This window comes from Monopterus albus, unplaced genomic scaffold (genome assembly GCF_001952655.1).
Source record: "Monopterus albus unplaced genomic scaffold, M_albus_1.0 scaffold124.1, whole genome shotgun sequence".
Lineage (NCBI taxonomy): Eukaryota > Metazoa > Chordata > Actinopteri > Synbranchiformes > Synbranchidae > Monopterus > Monopterus albus.
In genome coordinates, this window is record NW_018128004.1 from 748,024 (window position 1) to 769,051 (window position 21,028).

Genomic DNA, 21,028 nt, shown 5'->3' on the forward strand with positions numbered 1-21,028 from the left:
CTGCTGACATTTTAATACATAGGTTTATTTAAATATTGTAGATCTTCCTGTAACTTAATTTTAGAATCACTACGACAGATGGCTATAGATTAGTTGCTCATTATTTTTGCAGCACCTCCTCCATAAAGGCTTAAGCTAGAAATGATACAAATTTGTATTCACTTTGTGGGTGATAACTCATTTGCTTGGAAAGGCCCAACTCCTTACCATGAATTTCCCCCATGCCGTGTCAGTGGTTTCACACCTCTAACCAGCCTTGCGGCTGCTCTGAGAAGCCTGACGTATTTCAGGTCTAAATATTTTTTTCTAGGCCAGAACAGATATACTTATACTACTTCATAACAGAAATCTACTGTATATACAGTAAAAGTAACACTAAAATTAGGCTTTGTAAAGCTTGGTCTCTTCTCAGTGTCTAGTTACGCTTAGCCTTCGACGTGGCTGGTTTATCTGTGACTCACACATGTCTGAGTTACCATGAAACCACTAACTAATGGCTTGTACTACTGTCACAGACATCCGCAGGACACATAAAAACAAAACAGCACATTGGTGCCACAGTAACCTAGAAGTCACACTCTGTTATACACTTCTCTAGCTGGAGCATCACTTCATGTGCACTGTTGTTGTCAATTAGCTTCTTTTCCCCATCATGACATGAGAACTGCTGAACACTGAGAAAAGAGAACTTGGTCACTGACATGTGATATGACTTCTATCATTCTTTGTTATCTGTTTCCTTGTTCTGCATAATGTGGAACATACTGAGGCATCGGGGAAATACAGAGCTACAGCTACTTCTACACTGCTGGGGGCTTTACAGGAACTAGGCAGACTTTCTTTTTTAGCAAATCTTTATTCAGTCTTTCACAAGCAAGATTAGAATGGCATAGTTTCACATGCAATGCACTCTAACTATGATTCATGTTTCTTTATTGTTTGTAATACATTAACTACACACATGTACACCTGCTACTTGCAAATGTAAAATTGGAAACATGCACACATACAGATGTAGTACAAACATTTAAGGTTTTGATTTATTGGATTCCCATTCACAAATACATAGTTGTACTACAATACTTAGTAGGGGCCTTTTATTAATGTTCATTCACTCTTCTCTAACCTCTACATTAAACATTTTCTTATATGCTAAACAAAATATGAATTAATATCAAAAATGACACTGTGAAGAAAGGACACTAGGATCCTTATAACTATCTGTTGGAATATGGGTCACCCTCCACCTTAGTATATCTGCAGTCATGGTCAAAAATATTGGCAGCCCTGTATCCTATTCAGCGTGAGTTCGGACTGAATGTATGTTTAATTTACTGGTGTAATGTGTGTTTTTTCTGGCTTCAACCTGGAGTCATAACACGACTGTGAGCCAAGCTGAAGCTACCAGCAGCAGCACTGTGTTCTGAGGTGTAATATAGAAGTCCTGGCTGCTTTGTGGGTGTTTCTGCTACAGCATCCTCTTAGATGTATCATCACCCAGTGACCACTACACCCCTGTAACTCCAGGCTGGAATGGCCTCGGCTGAGGCTTGTCAGCTCTACAGTTGGAGACACCTGTTGCACTCATGGTTTCAGAGTATCCTTGCCAACATACACCCCCCACCCCCTGACAGCCTCCCACTTTCTGGGTGCACTACTGATGAGACATGACATTCCCCACCTTTGCAACCTCTTCTCCCCTTTTTCTTTCCTCCTTTATTTTTTCCCTGTTACCTCTTGAAGCCTCTCAGTCCACTGCTGCCGCTCCCTTAAGTGCCACATTTCAAACACCACCACTGTGCAGGTGGGCGTATTTCCCTGCCCTAAATACAAATACAGAGACACGCACGCAAGCACATGCGTGCTCACAAACAGAAGCAGACCTCATGAATGGAGCAGCTGCCAGGGAGATTAAGGCACATCTCCATTATAAGAAAAAACTGGCAGATTTCATCAAAGGCTGGAGTGTTAACAAGAGAGGAGGGTGTCCAGATTAAAGATGCAGTCTGCCAGGTTCTTGGTTAGCACCGCCTCCTGAGAATGATTGTTTGGGCTTGTTGTCGCTGCCATGGTTGCTAACTACCCCCTAATCATCCTCTGGCTCAGCCATCCAGCTACATGCAAGTAATGTGGCTGTGATTAGTCAGTTATGTTCTTCTGGGGGAGTGATTAAAGCTATGACTTTGTCCATGTTCCACCAAGACAGCTGAAGTTTTTCATGTCTGTTTGTGTGTTGTAGAATATTAGGGATATGTTGAGGCTTGAAGTCATCTGTATGCCCCTTGTAATTGTAACCTACACTAATTATATCATCAGCATCTTATCTCACCCCCCCCACACCCCCTGAACCCCTACTCTCCCCATGATGTGCCTGACAACACTGAAGTAATGAGCTGTGAGCAGCTCCTAAAACGCTGTATTTCTTGGTGACTGTTTTCATTGTGTTAATTAAGTCTGTAGCCCTCACCCTTCACTCCCCCACTCCCTCCGTGTTCTCATGTTTTGGCAGTATGAACTTGAACCGACCAAGTGCTGAGGATTTATTCACCTCAAATCACTTCCTCTTTTTACCTGTTTATCTCCCCCCCCCTCCAGGTTCCAGCGCTTTACAGCTACAAGCTCATTTTGGCTATTAGACATTGCTAGCTCGGTTCCTTTAGATCCCCCCGGGCTTGTTAGCATGTCTTAAATTTTCCAGAATCACTCAATTCCCCATGTTCAAAATAGATTGGAACACGCGTGCAGTGTGTCCCTGCACTGCTTAGAGATGGCATCTGGTGTTCCACCTTCTTTTGGCCTGTGTTTTATATGTCCATAATCGTTTAATAATCGAAGGATTTTCACTCTTGTAAATCCTTTCCATGTTATTCCTATTCAGCGCACTGATCACACAGTTCTGATGCAAAGCAGTGCCACGTCCTTTGGATAGCATACATAATAATTGTTGCTGTTATTATTGTTATTATTATTATGCTATTGTTAACTCCCAAGGCGCCATGTTAACACATTACTACCATAATAGTAAGACAAACATATCATTTTTACAAACAAACTACTCAATGTAGAATCAAAACGATACCATTTAAAGAAATACAGTTAGTCAGCTGCTTAATAGCTAATATCAACAAACAATCTAGACTGTACATAACAATGAACATCTCACGTTCTTTCTTAAATTGACATCGAATCCAGGTTTTTTGGTGTGAGCCTGTATAGCCAAAACAGTTTACAGAAGCACATCATGTCAGGGAGTGCTACAGACACCAACAGCTGAACAGCAATAATTAACATGCATTAATAAGTGTTTGCGTTTTGTGTCTGTGTTTCTGTGTGAGCAGGGTGCAGGTACTCCCAGACGGAGGCATCATGGCTGTGTGAACCTGACCCTGATGACAGGGATCACGGGAGTTTTGAGGGGATGCGTTACCATAGCTGGTCTGCACAGGTGACATGCTGCTCCCTGCATCATCTGCGACTTCTTCACCCTCTGTTGCTTAAACCCTCTCAGTTCTCCACCTACTCTCCACAACACTCATCTTGTAACATTATATCTTTTACATCTAGCCGTTACACTTCATTCTCTGCTCTCTGCTCTTCTGCACGTTTGTTCCCATTCATTCTGTTACAGTGGAACCACTTCATTTCTAATAGTTTTGCTTTTGCAATCTTCCTTCAGTGGAATCTGATGTACCGCATTTTACCACGTATATGTGTGGTCTACTGACTGAGCCCGACCTCAGTGTCTCAGTGGTACAGAAAAGAATCTGGTGCTTTCACAGCAGTATAACTAGAACAAGCAATGATGAACTTGATTAAAATGTTCCCACCATTTCCAGTAACAGAAAGAATTCTCATATGAAACGTCCTTGCTAATGTTTCAACAATGCTGAACAGCTCATTGTAAACATTTCATTTTCCAGCCTGTTATGAGTATGAATGCAGGAAGAGATTTGAGGGGAAATATGCATGTGGTTTTGTAAAGGCTTTTCATCAGAACTGTCTGTCTTCATCAGGAATGCTTCTCTCTCCCCAGCAGTGTGTGTCAGACAGACAGGTCAAGTGCAGTAAAACAACTGCATCCATAAATGGTTTTGAACTTTACAACAGATTCACTCACTCCTGTATTTGCAAATAAACTGCAGCAGACAGCACCAGATGTTAACAAATAAATCCTCTGTTTTTTATGAGGGAATCCCAGATATCAAGGGATTACGGAGTGATTCAGAGGAATGTTTCTTTTTGTTTACAGTGTGCATTTCACTTTTCAGCATGCATACAGGATTAGTAACAGTCCAACTGTAGTTTAGATGTGAATCATTCACATCTGGCATGCTGGTTCAGTAACTCTAAAACAAAAGAAATGACTGGAAAGAATGCCTCTGGTCAGAGCATATAAAACGCTCCTATATTAGGGTTGTGCTGGATCTCTTATGAGACATAACATTACGAGTCCCATAAAACAAGTAGCTTTCCATGTTACTATATCTGTAGACTTACTGTTCTTTTGTCTTTGTTGGCAGAAAATGTCACTAAATTCCTTCTTCATTTCTTTTAAAATGCCACAACATTCTCTTTCTGTAAGATATTAAGCAACTGTATCACTAACAAAAAAGCATGTCAGACAGTGGCTGCTAATTACAAATCCAAGCCATTTGCTTTGAGTGTTTGTTCACTTTCTTCAAGAATGTTGAATCCCATTTCAAAGTTACTCTAATCTACTTAACATTCACTACTATTATGTCTCAGATATAGTCGCACAAGTCAGTGCTTAATGCTTTCAAACAGCAATAGGTGAATGTGTAGTCTGGTGTCCCAAACACACAGCCCTTTCCACTGTTCTGTCCTGTACCTCCTAACCCTGAGCTGGGTAGACTTTGGCTGAAACACCATGTTAAGCATTCCTTAATAAATAGAAACACCTGACATATAATAAATGATCTTAAATAAATATTCTTTCAAAATGATGCACATGAGTGCGTATAAATAATACATTCACTGTGTAGATGTGCTGCACGTGTTTAAGGTTGTTCCTCTAAAGCGAAACATTGCCTCAACCACCTTTTTTGTTATCAGCACAGTTTAACTGACTGCCATCATGCATACTGAATAACCTTTGCAGAGACAAATTCTGAAAGAGATTCAAGGAAGTCACAAAAACGTGTGGTGAGAAGAATTTGTGCTGCTAGTTAAGAAGCGGTGGAGCTCCTTAGAATCACTAACAGGTCCACTGTTATTAATGCTGTGGACAGCTAGGTAGTTGGCACCAACAGCATCCCAGGCTTTCAGACCTGGCTCTGACATCACTTAATGATAAAGTGGCGCTTCCCGCCGAAACTGTGAGACAAGAGCGGAGACAGTGGAGGAGCGAGACAAATGTGGAGAAGAGGGGAGTTTGTCTAAGTGATCATCTCAAAGTGGAAGAGCTCCTGCATGTTTTTTTTTTTTTCCAGAAAAAATAAAAAAATGTGACGCAGGAGGTGCATCGCCTGCTTGTCTTGCATCCGCAAAAGGACGGATTAGAAGTGACGGTGCATGCCGCAGTGTCAGTACACACACTCAGTGTGGCTCTCTCTCTGACACCGTTTCTCTTTCTGTCCCTCTCTTCCTACACTCTGATTCTTTCTCACGCACTGGGTTCATCACCCACTGTGCATTGCTCTCTCTCTCGTGCTCTCTCTCTGATGATCTCTGGCACCCGTGTGTATGTATGTATTGTGTGCTCTTGTGACTGGACAGCATCTGAAGCAGGTTCTTTGTACCAGTGAGGACCTGCCACATATGGAATCATTTTTCTCTCACCAGGGCTTTTACCATTATTCGGATGTTCCCAGGGTTGCCTCTTTCACTCAAGGAGATTCCGCAACACGTCTGATTTTCATGTTTCCACTTTTTTACACCTTATCAGATGGACATGGAGGCATTCATCTGCTGTGGATTTGCGTCTGAGTTTTTGATTCAAAGCTGAAAATCAGTAGTAGTATACCAAAGTGGAAACAGACTCCACTGGGATTTGATTGGAGAAAATGTGATGTCGTTGGATCATTGTGTTTAGACAGGAAGTGGTTAAATTTTGTCGTCAAGGATGTGGACCCCCCCCCCCTTCACACACACACACTCACTCCCACACGTTCTCTCCTCCCTGTAGCGACAGAGCTGGATTGAGGTGCTGACTTCGTCCCTTCCAATCAAGTCTTAGAGATCTGTAGGTGCCAACAGTTTTTGACTTAAACCCAGTGGTATTTCTCCCAGCCTGCACGTGCCAACTTCCTGCCACAGGTATATGTGATGCACAACAGCAGAGCACGTTTTTTCCCTCATTCCTTCAGCAGAGCTATTCAAGAATAATGACATCATACCTTTTCTAACGGCTACAGACACTGATGTCACGAACATCAGCTTTTTTCCCCTTGTTAAATCTGTATGAGAGCACTCTGTCTGCTGAAGAGGAATCCTCCTGTTAACACAGACCGTATCAGCATCCTGCATGGATCAAGTCCATGAGGGCTTGTAACCTGATAACATTTCCTGGCTTCTCTATTTTTTTTTCTCCATCCAGCATGGAAAGGGTTAACAGGCTGTGAATTCTTGATTGCCAACTCCCAGGACTGTATCTCCTGTAACTCAAATCGGGGCCATCTGCGCTGGGCGTATGCCTGCCTTCCCCCCCTGGCCTACTGCACTCAAAGGCTCTCTGTGCTGTGGTTTGCCCAGCCCCATCATGTGACTTCTCTGAAAGTGCCCCTCCCTCCTCCTCCCTCTTTATTTCCAGTAAACTGTTTGAAAGGAGGAGGGTGAGTCAGAGTAAAACCAGCTTCCCTTTAACCACAGCTTGTTAAAGAATTTGTCAACGTGGACTCAAGGGTGCTTTTTTTGTCTGAGTGCATTTTTGTCTAGATAGATTTCTATGTGTAGCTCTCATTTTTTACTTTTTCTTTGTTCTTGAAAGGGGACTGTAGCTTTGATTGCGTCAGGACTCCTTAATCACTCCAGTTCCTGCACCAGAGAGAGAGCGGGCGTGGGCTTGTCAGGGCTTAATGAGATGAACCTTAGCCATCTTCGTGTCGGGGGGCGGGCTCGCAGCAGCTCTGGAGATGTGTCTGTGTGAAAGACTTTCATTGAGAAAAAAAAAGAAAACAGACAGAGGGAGAGAAAAAATGTGCGTAGGTGTTGACGTGTATAAGCTATGCATTGATTTTTCCTTGTTTGACACTTGAATTTTCTACATGGAGCAGAGCTGCCTTCTTTTTGTCGGTTTGAACTCTGTGCCTCATCAGCACTATTAAAGTCTAGTGAAAACAAAGTGTTTGCCTTGCTAACTTTTTCACAATGCAAAGTCGAGCTTTTGTGAGCAAACCCACTGAGCAGCTTGTCATCAAATCCAAAATAACACAATATCACATCCCACTTTTTATGAAAACCTGGCAAAAAGTCACTATCATATATAATTACTAGTCAGTTCACCTATTTAGTAACATGTACTATGATCAAGTAATTATACAGTATAAAATAAACTTAAGGCTTTGGGATTTCGCAATCAAGTTCAAAAATTGCTTCTCTTGGGGTTTTCCCTGTGGGTTTTTCTAATAACCGTCATCACCTGGCAACAGCAACCACAGATATTGAAATGTTTAATATAGCGCTCCCTATGTTCTATCCTCATACAGTTTAATACAGGGCAAACTATTCCTCTTTCAGTACGTTCATTTATCTACAGGGTATTTACTATGATTCAATCCAAACAGATGTGTTTGTAGTCATTGCTGTCATCTTATTTTAAAACCTCTATATTTTCCAAAATCATTAATTAATTATATTGCAAGTAGCACATGTTCATGAAACACAGGGCAGGAACAATGGGGAAACAGGTCAAATGTGGTTTCTGTGGAGCACTTCTGATTTGCTTATTCAAATGACAAATCAGCTTAATCTGATCATCTGTGGGGAAAAATCCAAATCTATAAAGAGTTCAAAAGTGTGTATTATTACCAGACTCCAAGTGGGGTGACTGGGCAGACTGCTGAGTATGGCATCTGCATCAGGCAGCCAAACGTCGAACCAACACCTTCATAGTTTCGGTGATGCTGCACCCTTGACAAGATCTTACTAAATGTAATCGCTGCTAAATCCAGCAGGCCGGGGGTGACGGGGTTGGAGGAAGGGCAGAGTTTGGGGTGGTTCACAGGCAGCCCTTGGCAAGCTGCCTGCTAAAGATGGTGATTTTCCATAAGCCACCAATGACAGAGTCTGGATGTCTGAAGCCTAGCCATCCAAGATAGATGCTTCCCCGATCCAGAAATGCAGAGCAGAGAGTCCAAGGACATAGTTCAACTATAGTAAATCACAGTGTCATGAGAACACACACACATACAAACACAGACCATTTCAGAGCCTTCCCTCACCTCCACAAGGATGCTTTATTCACACTGTGGTTATATTTTTATGCCAGACCTCACTGCATGAGCCAAAAGCATGACTATGGCACCTAATGTAAACAGTGCATGTGACATGACAGGAGAAAATGAAGGGGATTCACAGGGTGATCCATTGCACTGATTGGTTCTGCCTGTGCTGCAGGCAGCTGTTATCAGGTGCTCCTGATCCAGACACAGTTCTCAGAGGTTCAGCTGTAAACCAGTTATACACATTCCTTCCTTCCCTGTCTCCCACCAGCTGAGCAACTCACACAAACACTCCCACACACACATGTGCATGCACACATGAGTTCAGGCTAGAATTAAAACTTCACGCTAGTCCAAGGAGAAACCTTCACGATTGGATGTCAGTGGAGGCAGAAATTCAAACTGTGAGCCAATCAGATTGCGTGTCCTTTCGCTACCCCCATCACCGCCTTATTAGGCGACCTCCTATGTCTCTCAAATTTCCTGGCTGCTGGGTTGCACCCCATAAAGAATGTCATCAGCACTGTACTGGTTCTGTTGACCATATTAGGTATGATTAGGTATTTCCTGCGCCTTCATGCACCTCATTAGTTTAATGAATATGATGTTTTAAAAATAATGGCCTTGTCTTTTAAAAGAAAACAGTTTCTTTACTTCTCATAGGAAAAGCTTTGTCTTAGTTGTTTTTTATATGAGAAAAATATGCTTTTACTTCACATACAGCAAACATACAGGATATTTAGATCTAAAATAATTAAACACAGTCCAGTAACCAGCAGTTACACCAGGGTGTGAGTCTGACATGCAGTATATGCATTTGGGAAACGCTTTGCCTCATGAAAATCTTCAGGAAATGTTATAAAATTATTTTGGTGCAGGAGCAACATACTATTTTACAGTCAATGTTAGGTTTAATACCAACATAATTATGTATTCATATCAGCAGTCAGTCTGAAAAGTGTGTTTTCTTTAAATACAGATCATCTCACTGTGGAACAAAGCCTTTAATATATTTATTATTAAGAACTTTTAAAGCTTTTTGCATTAAAATACTGAGGTTACAAATATGCAATGAGCCTTTTTATTTAACCACAGCACACTATATGTTCAATAAACACATTTATGTGGTTATTCAACATATAGTGTGTATTATTTCTGAGCATATTTCTGCATACAATACATTAAGCGTATATTTAAGTCTTAATTCTGCAAAACGGTTAAAAGAGACAGCCTGTGTAAAGAAGAGCATGTAAAACAAATTCCTCTTCTAATATGACATAAATAAAGAGTATTTCTGTTTATATATTGAAGAATAAATATACTGAGTAATTGTGAGCATTTAAAAAGGAAGCAGTCACAAAAATGCCGCAAAAATTACACAAAAAATAAAATATTTTTTTGCAATAAAAGTGGAACAATTTTAAGAATAGCTCAGACAATGTGGAGATAATGATAAAAAATGAAAGGCATTGTTCAGTTTTTGGCTGTAAAATCTATTTTCACCACTACCAAAAGATCAATTTATTAACATAATAAGACCAACAAATTAAAAAGAAAACCCTGCATTGAATGCAGTGTCCTTGGTACAGTGTTTTCAGAGTTGTGATATCAACCCAAAATTACACAATTTTTGTGCAAAAATAATCAAATCAAATTTAACTATGCCAAATGTAGCATTATGGAAGCTATTATTTTATAATTTACCTACAGTAGATATCGAATCTGTCTTCCAAAAATATGAAAAGTCCAGAACCAGGGGTTTCCTTTGTATTCCCACTTTGTTCCCAGAACTACTTAAAATAAAATCCACACCGATTACAGCTCCTCTTCCCAGAAAAGGTACAAGGGGGGGGGGAAGAATCTGTGTCATTGCTGTGAAAAGAGGCTTTTGTGGAACTGTCAAGAGGGAAAAAGGCAAAACCAGCAGAAAAAGTAAGAATTTGTGAGTCACTGGACTGACCAGCGTCTGTTGTCTTGTTCTCATATTCCCAGTAACAATGGAAGTAATAACTGGCACCAGAGTTAAGACACAGACATGCTAAAACCAGTTTATAATTCTCCTACAATGAAAAAACATGTTTAGAGGTGAGCCTTGCAGTTCTTTCAGGATGTGTGGCAGGTGAATCAGCACATTCTGCTATGAACTTGAAAGCTACTGTGCTGGCAGGATGGTGATGAATTTAGCACAGAACCCGATTTGATCCTGAAACCTTCCTTTTTCATTCAAACACTTAGACAAATATGTTTTCCCTCTAAGAAGATGTTTATTATTAAACAGGTTCATGTTTTTGTGATGTATATGAAGAAGCAGACAACCTTTCTCCAAGCAGAGTTCCTCATCACACATACTTTTCACATTTATTTCTAAAAGTTGTGAATAAATTTGAATAAATACAGTGCAAAGAATCTAAAGAGCTGCATATTTGTTGGATTTTAAAGATTTTTTATCATTTAAAATTAAGCAGCTAAACCTGACAGATTCATTTAAAATTAAGCAGTTAAACCTGAGAGGTGACAAACAATTTCTAAGATTTACTAAATGAAAATCACTCTCGTGTACAATTCATTAAATTATATGTATTTGCAAGTTGTAAACTGTGTGCTGCTGTGTGTCTAATTTCTGAAAGATTAATTATTTTGTTTTCCAGTTTCTGTCATATTCTATAGTTGATTAAATTTTTTTGCTGAGGGCACATTTACAAAAGATTGAAAACTCATTTAGAACTCATCTAGAAATGAGCACAAATGAAATAAACAGGTTATTCACTCATTTTTCGTTTCACTTGACCACTAATATGTTTTTGAATATAAAATGGAGGGATTTACTGTCATGACACAGACAGTAATTTTGAAAACAAGTTGAAACATTAACATTCAGAAGTGGTTTCAAAACCCTAAAAGCAGATCTGTGGTTATACAGTGCTGTCCTAAATTAAGATTTTTTCCAAAGTTCACCATTTTTTAAGTGACATTTGAGTTGGTTTCAAAGCATTTATTTAAATCTCCTCAGAAACAGCATTGTGACTGGGTACACATTTATTTCACACACCTCTGTGAAATTCACAGAAACACTGAAAAAACCCTTTGCTCTTTAATTAAACTGTTTCCGTAGCCCAGTTAATAATTTGGATCCAAAATATTTTACTTGTTAATCTGAAATTTAGTAGAAATTAATTAGAAACAATTAATATAATATGAAAATCATATGAAATAATTATATGAAATGTTGATCATGATAACTACTCGATTATGTCTAAAAAAGGTTATTAAAGACACCCTGACATGCAGCAAAAATAGTCTTAATACAACAGCAATAGTTATGTTGTAATTTGGCTTCTTGAAAATATACAAACCTATGAGAAGCAGGTTTGATGTGTGTCTCATAAAGGTTTTGCTTCCATTATACATGCAGTGTGTGATCAATCTCAGCGAAATATCAACAAGCTCCTAGTCACACATTTTTCTCACTTTTACTTTTCTGCAGGACCACCAGAGCGAAGGCAGCAGTACAGAATCCATCCAGGAGTTTGCATTCTTTGGGATTTGAAATTGTGCTTCTGTGAGTAAAATCATACATGATCTTGATTGCATAAAATATTGTTCAGCCCTACAGTGGGGTTGATAGGTCTAAATACATTTGTACATAATTCAAAGGCAAGGCCAGTTCTGAATTGTTCAGCATATGAGCAAAACATAAATAATATGAAATGCACATTTACCAGATATTCTCTCAGCATTAACTTCAGTGAGTACACCTGCAACTGGAATACAGATGTCAAGGGGTAATGCAGAAGAAAAAGTACTACATGGATTTGTGTTAGGTACAACACTTTATTCGTATGCCTTATTTTGTGTTTCTTCAAGTGAATGTACGCAACATCAAACCCTGTCATCTATATTGGTTTTTCCAGATACCAAGTCCCTTGTTTGACTTGGCAGAAAACGCATGTGAACATTTTCCAGTTCCGCTCTGGGCATCTTTTGGTGCAACACTCACTGGGAAAGCAGTTATCAAAATGTACATTCTGGTAAGCTGCAGTCTGTATAAATCCATAAAGATAATGCCAATGCAGAGATAAAAAGTAAAGTACAGCTGACACATACAACATGTATGGTAAAGCAGAGTTTGACACAAAACACATCTGGCCATTTCCGCGTAGTATGGGATAGAAAAGATTTAAAAGGGCAAATAGATTTCCAGTTGTGTCAAAGTTAGAGATTTGCATAGTTCAAGTTGTTAAAAGGGAGACGTACATATTAAGGAGTCACACTCATGTACAGCATCTCTGTACTGCTCTCAGCTGGAACTAAGGAAGCCATTTTGTGCAGGCAAAGCAGGGGGAGTCAACCATTTTGTGACTGCAGCTGCAGCAGCCCCAGTACACTGTACAATAGACTGGTCAGACTACTGTAGATTGAGAACTTATGGGAAAGGAAAAGATGTATCCTAACCCTTGAATAAAAACTGCTGTTAGGAGACTTGGCATCACAAAAGTTTGTTCTAATCCTGGAAAATCTTCAGTTTGCATCCAGGAATTTGCAGTATGTCTGTGATTACCGTCAGGGGCTCAGCTTTCTGTTTTCTCAGCAAACGCTGGAATTTGCTCATTGTGACACAGAGAGGAAGGGTTAAAAGCAAAGCATTTTTACCACTCAGCCTCGTTCACCAAACTGAGAAAAAAGCTAGGGAAGTGGGGGTGGACCTAGTGTACGCAAGCTAAGGCAGATAAACATTGTCTGTGGGAGGTGATGGAGAAGGTGGGGGGCAGGGACAATCACATACACAGGACCAGATTACACCCAGGGGTCCCAAGGGCCCCCACTGACAGAGGTGTGTCCCTCCCTGTCTCATGGAAAGAAAGACTTCACCCAGCTCTCCAGCATGTCTGGGGCCCCAGTCTCTCCTGAAGCTACTTATTTATTGATTGATTTTTTTTTCAAGCTTAGGTTTTGCTTCAAATGCAAATGGTTTAGTAGTTTATGGTATGTGAGTAGAAAACAAGAAGAGAGCACAATGCAGAGCAGGTAACATTCTCCCTCATGGGCCAAGAGGAAACAATAGGGGATTTTGAGGCTTGTGGTGTGTGTGTGTGTGTGTGTGGGTGTGTGTGTTTGTAAAAACACTGAGCAGCCTCAATGGTTCAAAGCATGTTTTTGATCTGGGTATGTACCTGTGCTTCAGGTGTGTTCTTACCGGTCTCCAAGGAGAGGCTTTTTTTCTTTACTGCTTCCACCTTTTACACTCATTAAGCTTGTCTTCTGAATGTATGCTGTTGAATGGTTAATGTCAGCGGCTTTGTGACGTAGCAGGTCATCTGAGGACAGCTGGTGGTGTCATGGAAATAAACATTTCAGGCCCTTGAGATTGGGTGATTTTGCTCAGGACAGAAGAGTTGTGAAACAAAAAAAGAAGAGAGGATTGTTATTCTACACCCTCTGACACTTGGTTTCTGAATGTGTGCATTGTCAGCACTGCAAAAACACAACATTAAAGCAGGATGCTCTCACTTCCATATTACTGTTAAATCATTTAATATATGTCTGGTTCTTGATAATGAGTTGTCCTTTTCTGTAAACAATTGATGTAATGCTTCTTTTTGTTAGTGTGTATGTGTGACAGAATGGTTATGACTGGTATGTGCGTAGCTCTTATCAACATTATCATTTATCTGAAATCAGCGAGTCAGGACCATGTCACCATCAGTTTCCCAGCAGACACGTTTAAGGCATCTGAGTCAGCTTTCCTGTGTCGGCCATCTTGTTGTTCCTTCCTCCTTGCTTTGTGTGAGATGACAGTGCAGTTGATAGCGTCTGTTAAAGAGCTGCAGGTGCACAAAGTCCAAATTTAAATGCATTACTCCAAAACCTCTCGGTGAATTTCAGGATAAACCTTGCCATCATTTACTGTCGGTACTGTCTCATGTTATTTTGGTGGGAAGCACAAGAATAGTTAAGACAGCAAAGGTCAGTCTTTTTCATTGTTGCAGATGCTGGGTGTGATGCCAACATTGTATTTTTGTGACGTTACCGACATTCTGACTACAGATCTTTAGTTTTAAGATTTAAACCACACAAATGAAAAGACAACCACTACATGGATGAATGACTTTTCATAACCTAACAGTGCAGTGATCAGAGGCCTGTCACATGACATCTACATTGTCAATGCGAGTCCTGATGCAGAATTTTCTTCAGTATAACCATTTAAAAGAGCTGCTCTAGGTGTGTATCAGCAAAGCTGTCACATTTATATTTGTACACTTGCAGTTTAATTAGCTATACTATGTATATTTCCTATAGTATTACAAATACAACGCCATTGTTTTTAAATTGTATTAGTACTGATTAGTGGTCCTTAATGAAGTATTTGTTCAAATCTTACCAATCATACTTGAAAATAATCATATCAGTAATATAGCAGGTTATCAGGGTCTGACTGTAGCCTGTCAGAAAGTAGTACTTCATTTCATCATTTAGCCTTTTGCTAAAGCATACTGAAAAATGCTTTCCTGATGTCAGCGTAATTGCAAATTTCACATTCTGAACAATATATTCTGTATGTGCTCGCATCATCTATTTGAAGCACATTCATACTGAGTAAAATATTCAAACTGACATTTTTATGGCTCCATCATTACACAAAATGGAAAATTCTAGATGTCTCATGTATCAGTTTTACACTTTTCCCTGTAATTCGGCAGTTTATATTTAACATCCTTGGAAACCTTGAGATCTGGACTAGAATTTAAAATAAGGCTCTGTGGGTTTGAACAATCCTTTTCTGCACAACATGAGTTTGTAATGATGGACCCGCCAAAAGCTTTGTTGGATTAAGCCTTTCTGAAGGCATCTTGAAGGCAACCTAGATGATACTGGATCAAACCACATTTTTAGTGGTAAATATATATGTTTGTTTATGAGAATACAACAACTCAGCAAGTAAATGACCTTGAATGTTAGTGAAAGTTAGTGTATGCATGTTCCTGCATGAGGTCACAGAGGTGATAGGAGACAGAATGGATGCCTGCGCCCATCTCTCCCTTCTGGCCCCGTGACTAAGCAGAAATCCAATGGGACAGGAGCAGGCCTCCAGACCCCGTGTGGAGGCAATGACACATCTCCCTGAACTCCTCCACTCCTTTATCCATCTCTCCTTTGCACACACACTTCTGATGACAGCTAGTGTGATATGCTGACCTAGTCTACTGCACTAGTAGCGCGTCATAGAGCTCCAGCCTTTTATTTCTTGCCCTCTATGACAAAAAGGCATCTTTATGGCTGCATTTAGACAAAATTGCCCTGGTGGTGCAAGGCATCGGCTTGGGCATGATGTGTGCAAGGGTGAGTTAAGGAATTACTGATCAGACTGTGATGCACTTACTGCCTTGTTCTGCACCCCAGCAGTGACCTCATGGTTCAGTAACTGACTTGTTCTTTCCTGTGTGTTTCTTTGTCATACAGAAACTGTTTGTGATTCTCACCTTCAGCACACACACTGTGGAACAGATGGTCTCCCTCAATAGGTGAGTAATGGGGGTGTTTGTGTGCACTAGTGTACGCATGTGTGTGTGTGTGTGTGTGTGTGTGTTTGCTCACCAAAAGTACCCTGTGGGGTGTGCAGCTATCACACATGAAAGAGTTAATATAGAACTTGGCAGTTGAGGGACCTTTTGGGTGGTCATGGGGCATTCAGATCATTTACAGTATGTTTCTTTGTGTGAAGTCTGCTTCCTCCTCCTCCTCTTCATGGCTCTGATGAAGGTTACACAGAACCAGAGGTGGCCTTTGAAATAAACATGGTGATTTTGGAAGATGACTTGTTGCTGTATTCTGCTTGAAATATGTTGGGTAGGCCTTGAAACTGAGGTTTTGACACATTGTGTTGGCTCATTACTCTGCTGTACAAAGTGATTAATTGATCGGATGATTATTGTCATGTTCTGGCTGCTTCACAGGAAAGGATGAACTTTTGTCTATTACAAAAACCTCCTCTCTGTGTTCTCTCGTATGCATTGATGCGCTGCTATTGTGGTGGTTATTACCTACAATCTGCTCTCATGGAGAGCACAAGCTGCTTCTGTGTGTCTTCCCTCCTAGAAGGAAAGAAAAATCAATTTTGAGTTTCTGGTGAGAGAAATTTCAGAGACAAGATTTCTTTGTGTCAGTATTTTTGAGAGGCCCAGCTGGAAACTGCATCAGTGTCGGTTTAGGGTTGATTATATCTATTGCATGAAGGACTGAGAGACTGGTTTGATCATGAAGCCAATAGACACAGAGTGCTTCCGAACATGTACAACCAGTAAAAGCTTTTAAAGAAAAATGCAAAGCAAAATGTAACAATCCCACCAACACAATCACACAGTCTTGGGGCTTTTGAAAATAAGGACTGGTTGTAATAGCCAGTGAAACAGCCTTGGTGCTGGACATGGGTGCTGTGATGGGTGTCCTTGTAGAGATGCCGGGGCTACAGCTGGAAACTGCCCTCAACACACCTGCTGGTGGGAGTGCCCTTTATTACAGGCACACACACACACACCTATCCCCGCATTTCTGTCTCTCACACACACATCCACACACTTGCTGAAATCAGGCAATGAGATTGCATCAGCTGTCTTCTTGCCATGTTGTCTTTTGGCACATTTACTTTATTTGTAATGTGAATTCTGAGAAAGACTTCAGTGAAAAGCGTATATTAACTGCCGCTGTTCCTCTTTTCTGCATAGTTTTATTGACATTTTATGACTCCTCTTATGTTGGCACAAATTAAAATATGTTCCAAATGAGGTGTGTGTGTGTGTGTATATACCTATATATGTGTCTGTCTATCTATCTATCTGTACATATGTATATATATATTTATATATATTTATATATAATTTGTGTGTGTGTGTGTGTGTGTGGATATATAGCTTATGAATGTAGAAAGACATTTTTTTATGTACCTACATATGTGTGGGCTTATGAAAGACCTGTCCTTCTGGCAGTCACTGTTCATTGAGCTGCAGACTCAGAGCGCTACATCATTGGTTATTGACAGGTTTCAGTCTGACTCGCTGCCCGCTTCTTTTCTAAAGGAAGTTTCCCTCATTACAACTTGTCAACCGTCAGCTTCCTTCCTCACTCAAGACCTTGTACCTTCACCTATGAATTTTTTTTTTGCACCGCTCTCACTTTCAGTCACATGCTACCTTATGAATGGGTGACAACCTTTCAGTTTTAACCCTTAGACACATGTTTTTACTTAATGGTTAAATAAAGCTACAAATAGCATCTTTATTACAGAATTTTAATATTTAGTTATTTGGTTGTTGTTCAGATTTAGTCACTGTAAAAGTGAGGGAATAGTATTTGTAGTTGTGTGTCTGCAGTGACTGTTAGACTTTGGTTGTAGTGGTTTAATTCTCACATGACATATCACAAAAATACATGATCCATTTTCTGATTTTTATCTGTCAGGTGAGCTAGCTGACACACACACACACACACACACACACCATGGTAGTCGGTGTAATGCCTTACAGAACATTTTGTACGGAAGACAATAAAATTTCAAGTGATCACACAGATAATGAACAACAAACTGAATTTTTTTTTAAATTTTTAATAATTAGCATTGTTTCTTTAACTGAAGCTGATAATAATTAAATTTATATCATTTAACAGCTTCCTGACAAGACACAGAAACATTTTCACAATGAGTTTATCAAAGCTTCTCCACAATATTAAAATGTTTGTTCAAAGCTTAACACGCCATTCTACCTGGTGAATCCCCTAAATTGTGTGTTGTAGTGTGACCTTTAATGTTTTTAACCTTGAGTTTCAAAAACAGTTAAAATCCATACTTTTAGTGACAAGAACAAAAACTGCAAGTGTCTGGGTGTGTGTGTGTGTATGATGGTGGATGATCTTAGTCAGTCAACAGGGAGTGTCCACAAATTCTTCTAAAGTTTCATTAAGAAAATATTGCAACACTATGGCAAAGTGTTTATGTGGCAATCAAAGCTGTGCTCCATAATGTATAATTCATTTAACTTTGTCTTTTTCTTTGTTTCCTAATATGGGCATTTTTAGGAATGTTTTCACTACTCATCAAAACTTGTAGTTTTTTGGTGAATGACAAATGGAAAACATGTTACTGAAATTTAGTCTAATTGGAGAGGTTTGGTCACAAGGCACTAACACTAACAGATATTTTCATCACCTTTGTTCACAAAAAGGACCAGCTCCAGAGTTTCTTATTAGCTGGAAATAAAATGTAGGCAAGGATCTTTTTAGAACAAGCTGAACACACGTGACTTAAAATTTCCATTATACATTTATAACTTTCAGGTGTTCCTTTCAAGAGAAAGGTTAAAAAAAGAAGAAGAGGAAGGTTCGGTGGAAAAGTTCTGGCCTTTGACAGTCATTCAATCAAATGAGGTCTTCTTTCTTTCTCAGCTGTTTTTCTAATTACTGTCTGTTTGGGACAAAGAAAAATAGTGTGTCAGACATTTCAAACTTGATGAATTACTTCTACATGTGTATTGTTGAAACAGATTTTCATATATTATGTTTGACAGGGATTCACTCCTCTTTTTTTCCTGCCATGCAGTGTTTCAGGTTAAATCCTTCTATCAGCACTAGTAGCTTAATAATAAAGTTAGTTTTGCTTTGAAGTGCCACAAAAGTAACATTCACACCCTCCTTAGAAGCCTTTTGGGCTGATAACTCGAGCGAGGCTGGATGGAGCTGGGCGTCTGATAAGACTTGTCAGGTCTCTTACATCCTGTGACTCATGTACAGATGTCTCCTCTTCAACACAAGCTGCGCCTGTACACTCACTGTTTAAATCAGGAGAAAACTCACTTTAAGCAAGGCTTTGATAAAGCAGTTAAATGCCAAGAGCTATTTTATAAGACGTATTTAGAGTTTGTATATCTGAATATAGAAAATAATGATGACGCCTTATACATTTGAAAGAAACTGAGTTGGATTTTTATAAAAAAAACTTTTAAATTACATACAATCTCCCATATTTGTCAATATGTTTTTATTTGTGGGGCCTCTCACTGATCATTTAGCACCCTGAGAAAAAGACCAAAATGATCTTCAGTGCTTATTTATGATCAGTGTGCCGCAACATGCAGATTTTCTTTTCTTGAATTTAATGAGTAAAGGAGGTCAGTAAACCTTACAGCATTTTCACTCTCCTCCTGCTGTGCTTCAGATACAATGGCAAGAATTTGGAATCCTCTTTTTGCATTAATGGATCATCAAATTTTATTTGATTTTCATCTGTGTCACAAATATAAATAAAGGCAATGTGCTTAAGCTAACACACAAACATTTATAACATTTTCCTGTCTTTACTGAACACACACTAAACGTTCATAGAGTTAGTGGTACAAGTGAACCCATGGTTTTAATGACCGGTCAAACCTCAAGCGAGTGCTTCCAGTAGCGCGTGTATCAGAGCCGCACAATGTTCAGGAGGAATTTTGAACCATTCTTCCTCACAGAGCTGTTTAAGCTCAGCCAGATTCTTAGGATGTCTGGTGTGCATGGCTCTCTTGAGGTCATTCCACAGACTGGACCACTACAAGATGTGGTCTTTCTTTGTTTAAAATTGCTCTGTAGTAGATTTATTTCAATGTTCAGGGTCATTGTTCTTCATCACATAACCTCCACTGAGCTTCAGCTGATGGACAGCTACCCTGACATTAGCCTGTAGGATTCCTTGATAAACTGGGAATTCATTTTCCCATCGCTGATGCCAAGTTATCCAGGCCCAGAAGAAGCAAAACAGCCCCATTGAATTTATAGACAATTTATATAACTGCAGACATCACTATCCAAACTGAGATTACTTTGTAACCCTTTCCAATTTCATGGAAAGCAACAATTCTTGATCATAGCCTTATGAGAACATGTCAAGCTTGGTTCACATCAGCAGATGCTTCTTCTGAAAAGCAAACTCAAAATGTTTGAGCTTTTGATTTGATTTGATTTGATTTATTTATTCTTTCAAGCATATAAAACAGTTGATATAACAACACCCATTTTTACACACAATCCAATATCAATTTGCTTATACCTAGTACATGCTTGAACGGAGTAGGAAGAAGTCAGACTTATCCAGTCCTACCCCATGACATCATCTTACCATCATTGGTTTGCAAGCAATAAATGATTCACTTCTGCACACACACACACACATTATACTAAAAAAGAATATACAGTGTTAACATTCTTAAATCACACAATTGATATACTAAAGAATGGTTACAAAATATAATCATTAAACCTGTTCTTGCATATATCTTGTTTGACACATACCTTTATATTTATGTTTGAACTCGTCAATTCTATTACTTTTTTTATGTCTACACTTAAATTATTCCATAGTTTTACCCCACTTATGGAAATACAAAATCTTTTTTTGGTTGTACGTATAGCATGAATTTTTAAATTTAACTGACCCCTTAAATTGTATCCCCCTTCCCTTTCATTAAATAATTTTTGAATTCCACCAGGTAATAAATTGCTCCTGGCTTTATACATAAACACTGCAGTCTTATATCCAACTAAATCAAAAAAGTTTAACAATTTAGACTGTATGAAAGCTCCATTGGTGTGATCCCTATACCCCA

General features: G+C 39.4%; 1 protein-coding gene across 1 annotated transcript in view; it reads left to right on the forward strand.

Annotated features, from left to right (window-relative positions):
- Positions 1 to 10,396: 10,396 nt before the first annotated feature.
- Positions 10,397 to 21,028, forward strand: part of LOC109967062 (vacuole membrane protein 1-like) — a 24,606-nt gene continuing 13,974 nt past the window's right edge. The window contains 4 exon segments of the mRNA XM_020612403.1: positions 10,397 to 10,402; positions 11,884 to 11,958; positions 12,311 to 12,427; positions 15,861 to 15,922. Of these exon segments, the coding sequence (XP_020468059.1) occupies positions 10,397 to 10,402; positions 11,884 to 11,958; positions 12,311 to 12,427; positions 15,861 to 15,922 (260 nt within the window).